At 40.8% G+C, this 19,558-nt stretch overlaps 2 protein-coding genes and 1 long non-coding RNA gene across 10 annotated transcripts; all 3 read left to right on the forward strand.

Annotated features, from left to right (window-relative positions):
* Positions 1-6,827: 6,827 nt before the first annotated feature.
* Positions 6,828-13,327, forward strand: LOC127343370 (uncharacterized). Of its 8 annotated transcripts, XM_051369493.2 has the most exons (19): positions 6,829-7,192; positions 8,497-8,620; positions 8,716-8,781; positions 8,895-8,957; positions 9,044-9,697; positions 9,819-9,992; positions 10,092-10,115; positions 10,268-10,427; positions 10,538-10,620; positions 10,751-10,847; positions 10,950-11,003; positions 11,115-11,356; positions 11,463-11,579; positions 11,666-11,991; positions 12,073-12,244; positions 12,358-12,465; positions 12,545-12,676; positions 12,760-12,863; positions 12,956-13,327. In XM_051369493.2, the coding sequence occupies exons 1-14, from the start codon at positions 6,900-6,902 to the stop codon at positions 11,810-11,812; spliced, it is 2,298 nt and encodes a 765-aa protein (XP_051225453.1). In that variant the 5' UTR covers positions 6,829-6,899; the 3' UTR covers positions 11,813-11,991; positions 12,073-12,244; positions 12,358-12,465; positions 12,545-12,676; positions 12,760-12,863; positions 12,956-13,327. The 8 variants fall into 8 exon arrangements, with proteins under 8 accessions (XP_051225456.1, XP_051225454.1, XP_051225455.1 ...); XM_051369488.2 differs by having other exon boundaries at positions 11,463-11,991; XM_051369489.2 differs by having other exon boundaries at positions 11,463-11,991; positions 12,568-12,676.
* LOC139838097 (uncharacterized) lies at positions 11,829-13,133 on the forward strand. Its single transcript, XM_071827448.1, has 7 exons — positions 11,829-11,832; positions 11,937-11,991; positions 12,073-12,244; positions 12,358-12,465; positions 12,545-12,676; positions 12,760-12,863; positions 12,956-13,133. Exons 1-7 carry the CDS (start codon positions 11,829-11,831, stop codon positions 13,131-13,133), a joined length of 753 nt encoding a protein of 250 aa, XP_071683549.1.
* Positions 13,328-13,363: 36 nt separating the features above from the next.
* Positions 13,364-18,536, forward strand: LOC127343371 (uncharacterized). Its single transcript, XR_007877206.2, has 3 exons — positions 13,364-14,149; positions 14,627-14,703; positions 14,982-18,536. It is a non-coding gene; the product is annotated as an uncharacterized lncRNA (long non-coding RNA).
* The last annotated feature ends 1,022 nt before the right edge of the window (positions 18,537-19,558 follow it).

A 19,558-nucleotide genomic window follows, 5' to 3' on the forward strand; every position in this document is an offset into this window, starting at 1 on the left:
TGCGGATGGTGCTGTGCCTGGCTCGTCGGCGCAGCTACCTGGGTTCCTGGACCGTCGCTAAGCTGCGGGGCCGCGGTGTTGCTGTGGCCCGGCTTTGAAGAGCAACGATGCAGCAAAGGAGTACCAGTGGAGAGGTACCGGACCAGCAACACTGAAGCTGGACGAAGACGCCGGATCGAGGTACGGTGCTCGGTTGGCATCAATTTTATGGATCAACCCCCAGGGGAAAAGAAGGCACACAACTGATCGGTATGATTCTTCCTCTTTTTTGGGTTACTGAAAGCAATTTCATTTGTATGCGTTATCAGATTGGCCGAGCATACTATAATTTTCTCTCTGCTAATTAGAGGGAGAAACTCGTGGCGCTTTCAGCTTTGTCTTCAATTTTTTAAGTGCACTGAGTTCTGTTCTCTGTGCGCGCCTAGATGAAGTGTAACCGAAAAGGAAAGGTAGAAATTAAGCATGCATAGACTATATCTTGCCGCTGCATAGTGTAAGAAATCATATCTTACCACCAGTAGGAGGAAGCACAAAAATAGACAAAAATAAAGATGGTCTTCATAGCGCTGATCATAGCTACAAAAACAATTTAGAGCATAAACCCTGAACGGCTAACCAAGACCCAACACTTCAGAGGGAAAGGAGACAATTGGTCTCAATAAAAGTCCCATGTGGAAAAGAGACCGTTGGTCTAAGAAATAACTGCAGTGTCCTCAATTCTACTTTCTGGTTGCCTAATACATTAAGCTTTGTTCTCTCTGCTTATACAAACAAAATCAAATCAAAAGAGTAAATGCACAGAAAGAAGGAATAGTCTTCAGTGCACTGTCTGTATCTAGAGTTCTAGACAAAGCAGTACATTGGGCAGAAAAAGCTACAACACAATACAATACCAGCTGCTACTGAAAACGCATACATAACGTAGCAGTAACATAATGTACACTAAACAAATCTTTGTTCACAGTTCCTTGGACTGCCGATGGCAATTTAGACACTGGATAGTTGCAGCTAGCATCTGCAGGCATTAAATATCAACTCCTCTTTGAGTCGTTGCATAGTCGCCCTGTCGTTTTTTCCAAAATCACGGCGACTCACGACTATACTGCAACTTATGGCAACTATACAACGACTTTATCGACTATATACTGAGTCATACAGGTTGGCGATTCACTTTTGAGACGCGACTCAAAAATCTTGCTACTCACCTCTGCATCCCGACAACTGTGGTAGAAATATACACCAAATGAAACTATGAGCAAACAATTGATCAATCATAAGTACAACTGAAGAAAAATGGCCACATAAACAATATATTTGGCCAAAGTTCAGTCAAGAAACAATAACAAAGATGTTATTTCTATTACCTGGCATGCAGCCATCAGAAGTGAACTGAAAGAGAGCCCCTATAATAAATATAGATTGGACGCATCTGAGTAGTTGGCTTTATATTCAATTAATTTCTGAAAAATAAAATAAAAGTTTTAGTGCCAACTGAACTTTTTTGCAATTTACTACAATATATAAACAAAGTAACAGACCAAAGTACCAGATGTGTTGATTTTTAAGGATGATCTATTTTCTAAAAAATCAAAAGAAAGAGGCACGTTGCGTGCATCTGATCGGCCATCTGCACCATGCATCAGTTTGCACGTCAGGCAAGAACATAACTGCCCCCTATTATCTATCTTTTCTCACCAAGCCACTTGCAACAACAACGTAATTTACTAAAGTGCACCTATTAAATTTAAATAATACATTGATTGTCTAAGAACTACACAATAATTCTTTCACCGCAATCCAATCAAATAAGACATAGGGATCTGTAGAAGGGAACCATATTACTCCCAAGGATTCAGTTGAAATAACAATAACAAAAGCAGGCAAGCAATTGGTCAAATGGTAGGAGCCCAGGTACAAGTATAATTGTTCCAGCTTCATAAGTTCCCAGCATATTTATTTCTTTAGACTGCCCAAAGCATATATTTAAACACAGAGAATACAAAGACTTTTTATGTGAACATAATTCAGGGACAGAAGTGCAATATGCAAAAATATGCTCGCAATTATATGATAAAAATATAAAAGAATAGAAACAAATATCAATGATTGCAATTTAGTAGTACAACTATTACATCTGCCGTATAAACCTATGAACTAACCTAGCTAGATTATAAAAGAATAGAAACAAATACCAGTAATTGCATATGTTAAGGCATACAACCCGATGTCTTTCAGCATATTAATGAATCCGTTACTTTTTTCATGAACCTAAATGCAATCAAAAGCTCTTGCTCTTCCAGACTATTAGTAACATAAGCAGACTTCCAAACATATTGAAGCAAAATCAACCACAAAAATTATTAGCTTCAACGGAGCAATGAAAAATGAAAGAAAGGACTTGAGCGATGTTAAGAACAGGAGAGAATAATACCAAAACATGAAACCTCTGCTCGCTTTCTCTTCACCAGAGTTCTCTCTCTCACGACGGCCTCATTGTTCATGGAGAACTGTAGGTCCACACCCCCCTGTCAATGTCAACAAAGCTTAGATTTTAGTAACTTGCACTTACCAATAAAACAAATACAAGGAGAACATGGAAGATTTAGTGCAATAAATATGAAACCCTCCTGTACTACGAAATCTAGATACACCTATTTTTTAGGAAAGCTATATTTTATTGCACCCAAGAACCAAACAATAAGGACCAAAATGGGTCAATGGGAAAGATTTGTCACATGCAACGGAACTGCATATATTAAGGCATACCGATGTCTTTCAACACATAAATGAATCAGTTATTTTTTTCTTGAACCTAAATTAAATCGGTTTGAATTGCAAAGAAATTACAAAAGTAAAAAAACAATATATTGCATATATCTAAGTGCTGAGAATGTTCAAGGGCTAGGCTGATTTGCAGCATCGACTTTAGAACAATGCAGCCAGGGTAGGGATCCTAACAAAAATGAATTAAGAAACAATATATTCATCATAAATCATGGATGAAGCGAATTGCATCCTCACCTGGGGTTTGGAACCGTCGATCTTGCAGCCGCAACGTAAATCTGTAATTAAAGGAGGGGAGATGAGGGTGAAATACGCTGTCACGACGATGCTGAAAAATCAGGAACCCTGGATGGGAGGCGGAACAGGGCAAGCCATTGACATCAAGCTGCTGATGTTTCTGATCAAGTAGCCATAGCCACAGTTGCCGCATGTGCAGTTCATAAGTATTATTCCAAATCCATAATCCTATAATTATTCTCCACTGTCGAAAGCTTGCAACTGCATCATCAAGAAAGGTCCAAACCTGAGACGTTTAATGTTAGGATTAGCCTATGCTTTCAATTTTGTACCAGAATAAAATTGGAAATACCCAATTAGTATTGCCTATCCCTCAAACCAAAAGAATGTCAGATGAGTAAGCTGCAAAACTAATTTTAGGAACTGAAGGTCATTGTACAGAAGAGCAATCACAAGACGTATTTAAAACTGAGCAAACTGGGTGGGGGGGCATGTAGAAGACTGTACGTCATCATAGTTGGGCAGAGGCCCAGGGAAGGTGTTGTTTCCTCATTGCTGCTTCCAACGGTCAAGCTGCAGATTAAACACAATCAGGTCAACATGCAGACAAATTTGTGTTGCATCGCAACCATATGTAATACAACTTAGACATGGTTATATGTATCCATTTCCAACTCATGATTATGTTTTAAAACGAACATTAAACATGAATATTGACATGTAGACAATCCAAAATCATGTAGACAATCCAAAATCATGCAAATGTAAAAAATGTGGTCCGGGGATTACAACTTAGTGTTGGTACATAAACTAACTTATAAGAAGCAACAATATACACGATAAATTATTCTAGAAAATAGATCTATTGGATTGTCATTCACCAGGCAAACAACAACTGAATCTAAATATAGGTTAATGCATCCAAAGGTATTCAGCCTTTTCCTGCAATGCAAGGAGGTCAAAGGCACCCACAAGATGAAAAAGTGTTAAAAAAACCACCATCGACATGCACAACACAGAATAGACGAATAACTCTATTGAATGCATGGACATGAAGGATGATATTCGAAATCCATTATACACAACCAAGAAAAGCTGAAAATATTACAAAATATGAAACATGACTTTACCCAACTATGCAGATTATTAAGAAACGAATAGTGGGAGCACCATGAGCTGTTTTAGGTAATGTTCCCACAAAGTAGTAATGATTGGCTCTTTATGTTGTATAGCACGGACTGCTTCCGCGTCAAAATGAACCACACTGGTCATCCCAAAGAGCCAGCCTCATTTCATTGCCCCTGCATATCTACACAGCCAGAAACAGTAAAGTACATAGATCATCAGCAAAATCATTGTGTGCAAAAGAAAAACAGAAGGAACTTAACAACTTACAGCAGATCCTTAAGCATAACCGTCTCGGGTTTGAAGACACGGTCTGCTGCATGGCCTGAACAAGTATAGTGTCTGAGACCATATTGATCCTTCCAATAATATATAGTAAAAGAAATTTGGAAAAGGCTCGATCAAGCACTAAGGATTGGATGGGGAAATAAAAATGTGAGCTGAGGGGGAGGGAAGAGGAGAATCCAGGAGCACCTTATCTTGGCCTGAGGATGGATGTGCCGGCGAGGTGGCCTGGCTGCATATCGACATCTACGTGTCCTTCCTACTGGTGATAGCACTGCCAGGCTATTCTGCGCTCCAATGAAAATCTAGAAATTCACCACTCCAATCCATGGGATGCTTCAAGAATGCTGATGTAAACTGGAGTAGGTAATATGATTGAGTCCGTTACCTTTGCATACAACACGGTGGCTTGTAGTGATAACGCCTGTTGAAGGGGCCATGAGGGCGGCGTCACCTTGCGCCCATCGGGCGCACAAGCTTCCAACTTTGCAATCATAGCTTGTAAATGAGACTCGATAAAAAAATTATCACCTCTCTTGCAGAACATGTACATTTGATCATGTTGTAGCCCAGTACCAATTTGTACAGAAATAAAAGACCACCAAATTACACAATAAGAAAGTGGACATTGACAAGAGCATGAGCATTGCAGATACACCAATGCAAGGGCTCAGCCATATCTGCAGCACAAGCACTCAAAAAATTGAGGAATGAAGCATTCATAGAATAAATTAATTAAAGATTAATAGTACATGGAGCATGTCCTTTTAAGCATGGATTCATCGATGAGAATTATATGGCTTTGTAAGCATGTCCAACTTATGAACTCAAAATTTCTAGTTCTCTTTGAGAAACTTATGTGGAGCACCATTTAGCAAGCTAGATTATAGGAGGATTTAAAAGGATGAAAAATACACAAGAAAAATGCACCTTTTTTGCAGCTTCCAGCTGATCCATGTTGTGACTTGAACGGACTTTTCATCTTATGACTTGAACAAACTTTTCATCTGATCTAAACATGGATCTTTATAAAAAAAGCCAAATAAAATCAGGGCATAATTAAGTAGATGGTGGCAGAACGAACTTTTCATCTTTTGACTTGACCGAACTTTTCATCTGATCTAAACATGGATCTGTACAAAAAAAAGTCAAATAAAATCAGGGCATAATTAAGTAGATGGTGGCAAGAGTGGAGGGAGGAAGAGGATAGGGGCCTCACCAGCAACAGCTAGTCATGGACGTGGTCGGTAGCACTAGCAGGTGCTCAGGGACGTGGTCACCAGCAGCATCTCCGGAGAGACGACGGGATCAACAACTCGGGCAGGCGAACGAGGAGCCGCCGGCCATGGAAAAGACGAGGCGGGGCTGCTTCCATCGGGGGCGACGATGAAGCGCCAACCTGCTGCTTCCTCCAGGCAGCCGCCGGCAATGGAGATGATGAGGCGGCGCTGCTTCCATTGGAGGCGACGAGGAGGCGGTGATCTGTTGCTTCCACCGGCAGCCGCCGACGATGGTGACGGCAGGCGCTTAGAGAGAGAGGAGGGGCTGAGATGGGGAGATGGAGAGATGAAACGAGGGAGTGAGGGCCAGGAGGGACATACATCGGAAGAGCGCCCGTCGCCGGTCGCCGTGGAACCAGGGATGGCGGCGGTTGGGGGCCTCCCGTGCTCCTGCCCACGGGACGGCCACAAAGGGGAGGTGTCGTGTGGAGGTCTGGGCGCGAGGTATGCGGGCGCCGCCGGTTGGGTGGAAGGAAGCCACTCCTTCTCCCTCTCTGCTCCTCCTCTTCCTCTCAACAGCGACGAGAACGGGGGCCTTGATGAGCAGGAGGACACAGCCGACAACGCTCGCCGGAGAGGAGAGCGGCGGCGGCTCGCCGGAGAGGAGAGCGGCAGCAGGGAGAGGGAGCTGGGGAGGCGGTGGCTGCATCTGCGGGATTGGAAGGGGAGAGGGAGCGACGGGATTGGAGAGGAAGCGGCCTTTTCCCTCAGCTCGCAGCCACGCGCGACGCGAGAGGCTGGGCCGAGCGGGCTTTACAGTACCCATGGATAAAACGCGGGTTCGTGGGAGGGCCTCGCGCCCTGGACGAAATCGACGGCGGAGATCGCGCCACGTCAGCTCGATCTGACGGCCGAAAATCCAAAGCGCTATGAGACCCCCTATGGGGGGCATCATATACACCTTTAGATGTGCAAACCGAACAGAGCTGATCGTGGAAAACCCAATAAAGCTACACCAATCCTACTTACCAGCTAGCTGTTTTGCAATTGGTGAACAGCTACTTTTTGGTCCGTCAGATCGTTTTCCTGTGTTGCACGAATCTTGGCACATCTCTTTCTCATTTTCTCTTTTCCTGGTTGAGTCAACGTTCAGCCCTCTCTTTTATTTTTCGAATTTCCTCATTTCCTCCTTTTCTGGCCGGTTGTCTCTTTTCTCCTCTGCCTCGGTTGTGTTGGAAGGGGAGCGATATGGCGGAGGTGTTGCCGGGGGATCCGCCACCACTGCGCCCGGCGGCGAGCACGCAGCGGACGCGCGCGGCGATGGAGACGCAGCGGACGCGCGCGGCGACGGAGACGCAGCGGACGCGCGCGGCGACGGAGACGCAGCGGACGCGCGCGGCGACGGAGTCCGTGCTGCCCTCTTCGGATGGGGAGCGCCCGGTGAAGGAGGCCATGGGGATTCCTGCTGACAGAGAAGTTCCCCGGTGCGCGGCCGGGGGAGCTGTTTTTCGTGTGCGTCGAGGACATGGCCATCGTTCGGGGTATGACTTCTGTATTCCTTTTCCTCTATCATCTCTGATGTCGATTTTGGGTTGGGTAGTCTCGTATGCAATTATTATGCATCTGGCGGGTGCTGATTTGTGATGTTGTCGATTTTGGGTGGGCTTTTCGTGTAGCCAACTAGCATACAGGTTTGTATTTGGTTGTAGTGCTCGATTTTTTGTTGTAGTTAGTTCATCATGTTCACTAGTGTGAAGCCTTTTCGTTTTGCACATGGTGATGATTTTGGTTTTGTAATGTATTAGTAAGCAAGCCCAATGTTTATTCGTATATGAATACAGCTAGATCTATGTAGTGTTTTTAGGTAGCTAGATGTTGATTTCTGATGTCAATGTTGCTAGATGGAGTTAGCCAGATCTTAATATCATCTACGCGGTGGGTTGTTTCTCAGAGCTTCATTTCATAGTGCAAGCTCTGTAAATTCTCCACTTTCAGTTTAACATGTTCCATTTGAAAACGTTAAATATGTCATTGAGTATACCTCTAAGTAGTAGAGTAGACAACAAAGCTAGCATTGAAATGCTTTTTTCATAATATATGTATAAGTCAGTGACTAATTCAGTTAGGGGCTTTGAATTGCTCTGTTATCAATTTTCTAGTATATAACTGCTTTTTTATGAGATGTATGGAGAAGGCTAGCCTCCAGGTCCATGTAATGACAGACAATTGGTCTATAACTTAACCTGCAAAGTCACCTTTGATTATGGTTCATAACTTAACCTGCAAAGTCACTTTTTATATTGTTCAGAACTACTTCAAAGTCAAATTTTAGGCAGCCAACCAGTAATCTGACCTGTATGACTCATGATAAGGATACATAATTTCTTTGCTCCAATACGGATGTTTTCAGTTTTCGGTTAAACATATGTTCTATTCATATACGGATGAACGCTCTGCCCTTTTGTACTTTGATGCACATTTTTTTTCAGATTAATTGATTCAATATAAATCGGATGAGTTTTGAGTTTTGTAAATTGTAGCATCGAACAATCCAGAAGCATGGATGCACCTTGTCTAGTCTGATTTTTGTTGTTATTTTCTTCTGATGGCTCATGGAAGTTTATTAGTACCTGTTCTCTAAGTATCCTATGCATTCGCATATTTTCTAATGATATATGGTTGAGTAAGCCATACAAAGGGAAATGGTTGTGTATTCCATAGGTTTAGTGCACTGCCTTTAATTATTTCACTTTAGCAACATTACTGCTCTCTTTTTCAGAGACTTACTACATATACTTGTCCCCACTTATTCAGCTGCTTTGAACATAACGCTTCTCTGTTTCAGTGATATAAGCACGAGGAGGTTTGGTGATAATTTGCTAGCAGGTTATACGAGAGATTGGTGTTCTTCATCGCATGATGCAGATTTTATGTTGTCTAGCATGGATAGCCTGTCACCAAGTGACAAAGTATGGATATATAAACTTTTGTTTAAGCATATATCTTATTTCTATGTATGTTTTTGGCGTTGTATCTTAATTGTTGTGTTCTGTAATATATGTAGGAGAATGTCTACCCAACTCGGAACAGCGGTCTGGATGAAGCTTTGTTTCAGTTTATCCGTAAAGAGGTGTGTTGTCATATTGTCTGTTTTGTTCCCTTACTGCTGTGAGAGCGGAATATGTTTCAACCTTTTATCTTATTCATTCCTTTTGTCTTTCTTATTTGTTATGTGTGTATCAGGCTATCAAATCTGTCAAGAGGGATTTTACGGATTTTTGCAATGGTTCTAATATTTGGTCTCAGGTGTGTAGTTGTTTTTTGGGGAGCTTGTGTTTGCTTGTCTCTTTTAGTTTTCTATTTTTAGTTTTTTGATTCCCTTTCTAATTCAGAGTAAAAGGGCAAATCGTCATGAAATTGGCAGAGAGTCATTTATCTCTTACTCAATCAAGTACTACTGGGAGGTTTTGAAATGTTTGAGCAATGAGCGGAAGGAAGTCATTAGGAAGTTTGGCTTTGGTTGTCTTCTATTGTATGAGAAATCTGAAATACCTTCTTCATTTGTCCGGTGGCTTGCCAGCTGTGTGGATCCTGTATCGTCGCAGATAATTGTTGATGGTTCGAAGATTATACCAATAGCAAAGTCCTTTGTACACTTTGTTATTGGACTGCCCAATTCTGGTGTTGTTCCCTTGCCCAACAGTGATGGTGGTGCTAAACTCCTTATGTCTCTGTTTCATTTGTCTGAGTTACCGCACATTACATATTTTGGCAACAAGTTGAAGTCTAAAGAAGTTCTTACTGACAAAGAGATTTTCGTGTCCTTCATGGTTATAGCATTCAAATGCTTTTTGTTCCCAACGAGTGATGATTTTCCAAACACAGATTATCTGCATATTCTTGATGATCCTGATGCTTCTAAAGGCTTTGACCTGTGTGAACTTGTCTATGATCATCTGATTGCTGGAGTTCATAAATTACTGAAGGTTTGCAAATTGAGTGGAAGGAAACCTAGGGAGTTCGAGTTCTGCTACTACTTCCTTGCCGTAAGTCTTTGTCTTTTGTAGCTTCATTGTTTCCATTTTGCTGCATTCATTTCTGTTTGGTTTTTTATAAAGTGTTTTCACTAATTTTGTAGGTAATTATTTCTTTGTCATTTTCTTGCAGGTGTATTACCTTGATTCACTCGATTTTTGTGGTAGGAAGCTAGATGATACTATTCCTAGGATATCTGTTTGGAAAGGAAATCTTATTAAGTTCTTCTCTGGATTGGACTTGAAGGAGAATAACATTTTTGGGAAGAGGCATTTCAAGAAAATCCTTGCACCTTGTTATAGAGACGTATGTTGGTTTAAAATGTTTTTTACATAATTTTCTTCTTATTTTTTTTGTGTTGCATTTACTGTAGTGACCATTTTTTCGTATTCCTCTTTTCTACAGTTTGGCAAGGACCTTGATGCAAAGGTATTTTCCTTTTCATGTTGTTATTATGTTCCCGATGATTCATTTCATTTAGTTTGTAGTTCCTATCAGAGCATGTGACTTGCAAAAGTTGGATTTCTTTGGGTGAAACGATGAAATTTGTATTAATTACCTATTTTAATCCCTTTTTGTAGATTATCGACGGAATTATTGCTTCAGTATGCTCTGTGGAGACTGGTAACCATGGGAATGTTAACAAGTCTGAAATTTTCGTAACAAATGTGTTGCAGTTTATGTTGGATATGAAATTATCTGAATTGAAGATTCCTACAACATCCAATATCACAGTTCCAGGTTGTTTTTTGGCACATTTTATTTTTAATATTTTGAAGATTTAGCAAAGTTGAACATCAGCAAGCATTTTTCCTTTTTGCTCATTTTAAACATGTTTTTTTTCTGCGCAGTTTTTGGGGCTGGCAATTGTGAGGTTCCTGCAGGTACTAGCAATTACAATAATGCATTTGGCATCCAAGATAAATACATGAAGGTACCTCTGTTGTGCTATGATTTTTTGAATGTGTTTTTGTAGTGTTTATTTTGATTAGTGCATTACAAGCTAATTATCCTTTTTTCTACTATAATGTGTGTTTCTCCTTATTTTGTTTTTGTGCAACCAGGTTGATGAGTATGACATTGCCAGAAATTTGGAAGTAATAAGCCCTGAAGGTCTTCCTCATGCTTCCAGCAGTAGCAAATCATTCTCTTTGAAATATGGTAAATTCTTTTTACTTCTCTTTTTTGCATTACATGGATGTAATTATTTGTTGTTTCAATCATAGGGGTCTCACATGTTTGTAATACTTGTTGTTTTTTCAGCTAGTCCAGAATGTTTGATTACTACGATAGATGGACCTTATGGTAGTAAAACAGGTTGACTTTTGCCCGTTTTTACGGGGTTTCAGTATATTCTTATTTCTTATATTATTTTGGGTTTTTCTAATTTCTAATCCCCTTGTTTTTTGATCATTTTTTGTGTAATAGCTCCTGAAATTCATCCATTAAGGAAGGTGAAAGCTAGATTGCATCCTGAAGTAACTGTAGGCCAGCATCTCCCTTCAGTCAATACATATCCTTGTGGAGTAAAAGATTTCAGGGAATTCATTTTGCCTGATGGTAGTAATGTTGTTGAAAATGATGTTAGATCTGTTGGGGGTTATGTTGTGGGTAATGATGTGGCAGCTCCTATTGCACGACTTAATTTCTTGGAATCTCCGAACAATAAGGTGAGATGATCACTAGGGCTTTTTACTATGTTTTGTGTTCTACATTTATCTCTGTCTCCTTTCTTGCTTAGTTTGATTCTTTTTGTAATGTGCATTATTAATGCAGGGTTGCAGCAACTTTGACCTGTCTGATCGTCCTACTGTGATAAACAGAAGTACAAACTTCTCCGGTTCTAGGCATGATCCAATCCCTGTTGGTGATATATCTCCCAAAACTCGCCCTGTAAGATTTTTTCTTCATTGTTTGATGGTTTTTTGTTGTTTACATTTTGAAGTTATCCCCTGCGATATTATCTTTTGTACTGCTAGATTCAGCTTAGCCCAGAAGTTGAAATTATTGGACAAAGCTCTTTTAGTTTTTGTCAAGCTGAAATGGCAAATAAAGTAGATGAATTGTACAACAAGATGTCTAATATTGCTTGTAAGAATGGAGTTGATATGCAAGCCGAGCAATAGGTTGATCTGACGCAGAATGGGTTTGATAAGAGGAAGGCAAAAGATGATCTCATCAGTTTGCAACCTAAGAAGATATTAGATCTTCCTCTTCTTCAGAACAAGCGGTTCCCTGTGTCTCATTCAGACATCAGAAATTTTTGTGCAATTGTTGATCTGGCATATACAAGGGGTGTACAAAAGTATGTATAGTTGACCTTAGTCCCCTATCCCTTTTTCTGTTCAAAATTGATTTTTAATTATTTTTTAACTTATTTTTTCAGGTCATACTCTGTTATTTTTGATAAGGTGCACTGCAGCTATATATCGTTAGGTCAATCACTAATGGTTGGAGGACATGTTGATAATTTCCTGGTCCCTGTATTCTGCCGTAAACTATTTGAGGACAATCATCCTAGTAAATCTGGTAGACACCACTTTTTCTCGTTCATTGGAGTGAGTAACCAAGTCATTTCTCTCATTTGATTATTTTTCTATTTTGTTATTTGTTAGCTTTTGTTTCTGTTATCTAATATATATGTAATTTTTTGTAACTAATATTTTTGCAGGAGAATATCTTGGATTACCAGAATGATGTTCAAGTGAATATTATATCAAAGGCATTTCTAGGAGCTGCATCAGCAAGCAGGGGGAAACGTCTTGAGCTATCAGACAGGGTACTAATCTTATAATTTTCTTTACTTATGTTTTGTTCCACTTTCATTATTTCTGACCTAAAATAATTTGTTTTGTTAGCTATTTTTCCCGATTTGTCGCAGCCGTCATTGGTTTACGTTTTCTGTTGATTTCAAGTATAAGGTTTTCATCTTCTTGGACTCTCTTTTTGGGAAAGATGATGATTATCACACATCTATTAAAAATGTGCTTGTAAGTTTGCCTCTTCCCTTTTCTGTTCTTTTGTCTAGTAGTATTTTATTTTTTTATTGAACTTAATTTTTACACTTATGCAGATTAACAACTTTGTGAAGCTGTGGAAAATAATCTTTAAAACCGATGAAAACATGTTCAGAAATTTTGGAGTGATGTATCCAAATGTTCCTAAACAGGATAATCCGTAAGTTTTTAATTTATAACTTTTTGAATTGTTTTAATCTTAATCTTCTAATTTTTATAGTTTTGAACTTATGTTTATTAATTTGTTGCTAGCGATGATTGTGGTGTTTTTACTCTGAAGTTCATGGAAATCTACAAGCCACCATTTGATATGCGCAAGTTTTTCAGCAAGGATGATATAGTTCATATCAGGATTCAGATGGCCAACCAATTGTTTTTGTCCCCAAGGAATAGAGCTGACAAAAGCGTTGTTCTTGAATACAAAGCTTAGATTTTGTTGGTTACATTTGTCCTGAGTGGCTAGTAATCCCATGTCTTTTAATACTTGTATTAGTTTTGTGACGTACAGATTTTTACCTCACTTTTTCATAGCATGATATATGTACTGCCCTCTGTAGTTATTTTTCTGTATACACTTTGTAATGTGCTTCTGATTTTATTTTTATTCTTCTGATTTCTTGTTCATTTCATTTTTATTTTTATTTTTGGGTAGGGGGGTAACTCCGCCTACCATTCATTATGGTAGCCGGTTCCAAGCCCGGATAAAGGAGGAGGGTCCCTTTTTTCTCAATCTTTCAGTCTCAGTTTTCATTCTTCGCCGTTTGTATTTATGTCTCTCAGTTTTTCTTCTCTCAGATTATTGTTCTCAGTGTATAGTCATCAGCTTTCATTTTCATTTTACATGTTCAGTCTCAGTTTTCATTTTTCGCCGTTTGTATTTATGTCTCTCAGTGTTTCTTCTCTCAGATTATTGTTCTCAGTGTATAGTCATCAGCTTTAATTTTCATTTTACATGTTCAGTCTCAGTTATCATTCTTCGCCGTTTGTATTTATGTCTCTCAGTAATTCTTTTCTCAGATAATTGTTCTCATTTTAGAGTCATCAGCTTTCATTTTCAGATAATTACTGTCTCAGTTTTACATGTTCAGTCTCAGATTATTCCTGAGTTTTACATGTTGATTCTCTCAGTTTTACATTTATCTCTATCTCTCATTTACTTCATTTTGGTTCTCCTTCTCTCAGTTATTTTCTCAGTTATATTTGTTCATCTTTCCTTCCAGTCTTTATTTGCTCAGTTTATTGTGAGCAATGTGTTTCTCTCGGTCCCTCATTTCATCAGTCAATCTCATTTTTATTTTCTCCTTCATTATTCTTTGTTTAGTCTTGTAGTCTTCAGTCTGTCAGTTTTTTAGTTTTTCAGTCCATCGACAAAGGAATAGTCAGTACTCTCCTTGAGAAGTGGCATCGTCTTACGGCGAAGAGATCGGCGATTCACGATTGTGGAAGGTATGTGCGCCGCCTACGAGTTGACTATTCCTGTGATCTTTCTTTCCCTGCTGATGTGTTCTACGATTGTGGAAGGAGCGGTGTGTACGAAGAGGCACATGAGGTAGTGGATGCCAAATGGTTTCTTGAGAGAAGTGAGGGAAAAAAGCGGCAAAGAGCATTACAGCGAGCGATAGAGCACCCAGATCTTGTAATGTAGTGAACTTAATTTGCTCACAATTTACTGAAACTATAGTGCGTCTCTTCAGTTTATTCAGTGTTAGTGGTTTTTTTAGATTGACAGTGTTTTACTCAGTGTACTCTTACTACGAGTGTACTCTTACTACAGTATTCAGTTTTAGTCTTTCCATATGCGAATTAACTTCAGACCTTCAGTGTTCATCCCTACTTCTTCATCTTCCCAACATTATACACACTTGAGGATAACTTCCATGACGCATGACTTTGCTAACTTTTTCTGAAATGCTTTCCTCGCAGAAATCGTATAAGCTGGACATGCATTTCCTAAATCGGTGCAGATTGTAGCAGATCATCTCCGTCCGTGCATGAATCAGGTACGAACACTTTCTTTTCTTAACCCATGTTTCTTCCTCACTAGATTTATTTCGACCTAAGGTTGTAGAATAGAAACAAATAGAGCATGCAACTTCCTCAGTTTCACTTTCATCCCTCACTTTATCAGTACATTAGTTCATCTGCGCATCACATCCTTCACTCATAAACCCCCTATTTATTCTAATAATTATCTCAGAATACAATTTATTATGCCAAGAGAATAAAATGTTCTGCACTCAATACTTTTTAATATAAATACAACTTTCTCTTTTCTCAGTTGACTACATTTGATGTGGATGCCGTTTCGCTGCATGGGATTTGATTTTGATCCCGAAGTTCTTGTCCAGATTCCTGCTGCTTCTTCTTCCCTCTTTTTGTTATCTTCTTTGCTGGAGAATCCGAGGCTGCAAACAAGTAAAATAGCAGTTTGTTAAATATGATATTTAAATTGACTTTTTCAGTAAGGAAAGTGTACTTTTTCTACTGGATGTTCGCTTCACTTGCCTGTAGATTTAGTTGTCGATTTCCTAGTCCTTTTTTTTTGTTTTGGTAAGTTGAACACGAGATGTTTGTTGATGCAGTTCTTCAATGTGTGTTCATTGCTACCACAGTGGCTGCACTTGTAAAATTTGTTTGTTTTGATTTTCTCTTTGATTGATAGGAGCCTTGGCCACCCTTTTGTTTTAGCACGATCAGGATTCTGCAATTCAATGGTTGAGCTTGTCCCTTCTTGCACTGATGAATTAAATAAGTTCGAAATTGTTCTTGTTGAAGTAGCTTGAGCAGCTGATTGAGTCTCCCCTGTTGCTTCTGTTACTCTATCCATCGCATCCATGTGTTCTTCAATTCTGAGCACCTCTTGTAGTAAATAATTGCACTTCTCTCTGCTTTTGCAACCTTTCGATGCTGTCTCAGTTAGTCTTCTTGACAGTAAGTTGTACCGAAGACAGTCATTATCTATTTCTTCTGGTGCAGGGAGGTGGTAGTTCAGTTTCTTTTGCTTCTTTCTCCATCTTTCGATAATGTACTTTTCTGGGATTTTATCCACTTCTATGTGTAGCATGACTTTAAGGATGTGAGAGCACAATAAGCCATCCTTTTCAAACTTGCAGCAAACGCAGAAGTACTCCTCATTCTGTAAATTTACTTGCACTATGTAGTTTCTCTGTCTATGCTCTCTAACTGGGTAGTTATTTGCTTGATATAGAATATAAATCCTATCCTTTTCTTGCTCTCGGATACTCAGTCTTGTTACATCTTTGAGCAAATGCTAGAATTTTCTGAATATTGACAAGTTGTAGAGCTCATGGGCTTGTCTTTCTATGTAGTACTTTGTGAGGAATTTCTTTGGTTCCACTTTCTTGTTGGATACCTTGTGGTCAAGTTCATCTTCTGTTGCATGTATTGTGTCCAATATTCTCTGGTATTCTCTTAGAAAGCTTGTCATGCTAAATTGAGCACCCACTCCTTTTTTGAATAATGCATTAGTACCTTCACTTCTAGCTGTTGTTTGGATAAAAGGAAAGAATTTTGTCTTGAAATACACTGGCACAAACTTCTTTCTTGATTTCCACATTTCATCGAAGAACTTGACACCACTAACGTTGTAGTCTTCAATCATTTTATGCCATAGTGTTTCAAATTCTTCTACAGTCAGTGAGTTGTCTATGATGTCCTGCATTTCTTCATACAAACCCTCGTTTGTAGCAAATGTTGGACCATTCTTGTTGTCACACTTCTTCTTCACATGAAACAAGCAGCATCTGTGTGTTGCTTTTGGGTAAACAGTATTAATTGCAGTAGCCATGCCCTGGTCTTGATCAGTCATTATTGACTGGGGTGGTTTACCACCCATCACCCCTAGGAACCTTCTGAATAACCATTCAAATGTATTTGCTGTTTCATTTACTATGAAAGCACAAGCAAATAGATATGTTTTTCCATGTGGTGATATTCCAACAAACGGAGCAAATGGTAAGTTGTATTTATTTGTCAGGAATGTTGTGTACAAACTAACACAATCACCATAAAGATCATAGTACTGTCTAGACCTTGCATCTGACCAGAAAACACTCCTTACTTTATTTTCTCCATCTAGACGTCTAGGGATAGCATGGATCAAAGCATATATCGTGGTAAAACAATGCTAACCCTAACACATCTACGATAACTACGTTGCTCGCCATCAACAAGGCTTCAGCACGAGCAACGCATGAACAACGAATAAACGTATACTGCCTAGATCGCAAGATGCGATCTAGGCAGCATGATGCTTACCCGGAAGAAACCCTCGAAACAAGGGGTTGGCGATGCGCCTAGATTGGTTTGTTGTGAACGTGATTGTTGTTTTTCTCAATAACCCTAGATACATATTTATAGTCCGTAGACTTTCTAACGTGGGAATAATCCCAACCGTGTACAAGCCAAATTCTATCTAACCGACACGTATCCTACTATATTTACAGATACACGGGCAAACTAGCCCAAACTTCGTGCACAAGGCCGATTCATGTATATCTTCCGTGTATATTCTTCAAGCCCATCTTTAATCACGGCCCACCTCTGATCCGGTCAAATTCTGGTGATAACACATGCCCCCCTGGTTTTGGAAATGATAATTCCAAAAACACTCTGCTTTTCCTTCGTCGGGTCGTGTCATGGCAGAGCAGAACCGCCGCAGTATCCTTCATCATGATGCCTTGCCTTCTCAACTTCTCTGCAAGATTTGACAGCGTTTTGGCATCGCCTCCTCGAAAACTGCCATGGCATTAAATTTCCACTATGTCCCATTTATTTAACCGTGCAGCACAGTTCACCTCTTCATCCCCTTGCTCTGTTCTGGCCATCGAAAAAACCCTCCTCCACCATGGACCCATCCTCCTCCTCTGCTTCATCGGCTCTCTCCTTCCAATCTTCTTCCTCGAGTGAGCCGATGTCAGAGCAAGAGTGGGACTTTGACTTCGTGCCAGATGGCCCACCCGAGGCCCTCGTCGGGTCAGATGGCGACTTGCCCCTGACCGATGGGTGATACGTCTCCGACGTATCGATAATTTCTTATGTTCCATGCCACATTATTGATGTTATCTACATGTTTTATGCACACTTTATGTCATATTCGTGCATTTTCTGGAACTAACCTATTAACAAGATGCCAAAGTGCCGATTCTTTGTTTCTGCTGTTTTTGGTTTCAGAAATCCTAGTAACGAAATATTCTCGGAATCGGACGAAATCAACGCCAAAGATCTTAGAATCCCCGGAAGCATCCAGAACACACGAGAGGGACCAGAGGGGGGGGGGGGCACAGGCCCACCACACCATACCCTGGCGCGGCCTAGGGGGGGCCCGTGCCCCCCTATGGTTTGGCCAGCCCTTCGACCCTCCTGCGCCGCCTCTTCGCCTATATAATGCCCCTGGATCGAAAACCCTGATACGATTGACGAAAACCACAGAAACCTTCCAGAGCCGCCGCCATCGCGAGGCCAAGATCTGGGGGACAGGAGTCTCTGTTCCGGCACGCTGCCGGAGCGGGGAAGTGCCCCCGGAAGGCTTCTCCATCGACACCGCTGCCATCTCCACCGCCATCTTCATCACCGCTGCTGCTCCCATGAGGAGGGAGTAGTTCTCCATCGAGGCTCGGGGCTGTACCGGTAGCTATGTGGTTAATCTCTCTCCCATGTACCTCAATACAATGATCTCATGAGTGATACGTCTCCGACGTATCGATAATTTCTTATGTTCCATGCCACATTATTGGTGTTATCTACATGTTTTATGCACACTTTATGTCATATTCGTGCATTTTCTGGAACTAACCTATTAACAAGATGCCGAAGTGCCGATTCTGTCATTTTCTGTTTTTGGTTTCAGAAATCCTAGTAAGGAAATATTCTCGAATTGGACGAAATCAAAGCCCAGGGGCCTATTTTCTCACGAAGCTTCCAGAAGTCCGAAGGAGAGACGAAGAGGGGCCACGGAGGGGCCACACTATAGGGCGGCGCGGCCCCCCCCTTGGCCGCGCGGCCCTGTGGTGTGGGGCCCCCGTGCCGCCTCTTGACCTGCCCTTCCGCCTACAAATAGCCTCCGTGACGAACCCCCAGTACCGAGAGCCACGATACGGAAAACCTTCCAGAGACGCCGCCGCCGCCGATCCCATCTCGGGGGATCCAGGAGATCGCCTCCGGCACCCTGCCGGAGAGGGGAATCATCTCCCGGAGGACTCTACGCCGCCATGGTCGCCTCCGGTGTGATGTGTGAGTAGTCTACCCCTGGACTATGGGTCCATAGCAGTAGCTAGATGGTTGTCTTCTCCCCATTGTGCTTCATTGTCGGATCTTGTGAGCTGCCTAACATGATCAAGATCATCTATCTGTAATTCTATATGTTGCGTTTGTTGGGATCCGATGAATAGAGAATACTTGTTATGATGATTATCAAAGTTATGCTTATGTGTTGTTTATGATCTTGCATGCTCTCCGTTACTAGTAGATGCTCTGGCTAAGTAGATGCTTGTAACTCCAAGAGGGAGTACTTATGCTCGATAGTGGGTTCATGCCTGCATTGACACTGGGACGATGTGAGAAAGTTCTAAGGTTGTGTTGTCTTGTTGCCACTAGGGATAAAACATTAGTGCTATGTTCAAGGATGTAGTCACTAGTTACATTACGCACCATACTTAATGCAATTGTCTGTTGTTAGCAACTTAATACTGGAGGGGGTTCGGATGATAACCTGAAGGTGGACTTTTTAGGCATAGATGCAGTTGGATCACGGTCTATGTACTTTGTCGTAATGCCCAATTAAATCTCACTATACTCATCATGATATGTATGTGCATTGTCATGCTCTCTTTATTT

This window comes from Lolium perenne, chromosome 3 (genome assembly GCF_019359855.2).
Source record: "Lolium perenne isolate Kyuss_39 chromosome 3, Kyuss_2.0, whole genome shotgun sequence".
Lineage (NCBI taxonomy): Eukaryota > Viridiplantae > Streptophyta > Magnoliopsida > Poales > Poaceae > Lolium > Lolium perenne.

What these genes read in the sequence shown, in the direction of transcription:
- LOC139838097 (XM_071827448.1), top strand. An exon ending in ACTTTTTCTCGTTCATTGGA is followed by an intron (nt 12,245 to 12,357) that starts GTGAGTAACCAA and finishes ATATTTTTGCAG; the next exon opens with GAGAATATCTTGGATTACCA. An exon ending in GTTCCTAAACAGGATAATCC is followed by an intron (nt 12,864 to 12,955) that starts GTAAGTTTTTAA and finishes ATTTGTTGCTAG; the next exon opens with CGATGATTGTGGTGTTTTTA.
- LOC127343370 (XM_051369488.2), top strand. Translation starts at nt 6,900, where the DNA reads ATGGCGGAGGTGTTGCCGGGGGATCCGCCACCACTGCGCCCGGCGGCG. An exon ending in ATCATTCTCTTTGAAATATG is followed by an intron (nt 10,848 to 10,949) that starts GTAAATTCTTTT and finishes TTGTTTTTTCAG; the next exon opens with CTAGTCCAGAATGTTTGATT. An exon ending in ACCTTATGGTAGTAAAACAG is followed by an intron (nt 11,004 to 11,114) that starts GTTGACTTTTGC and finishes TTTGTGTAATAG; the next exon opens with CTCCTGAAATTCATCCATTA.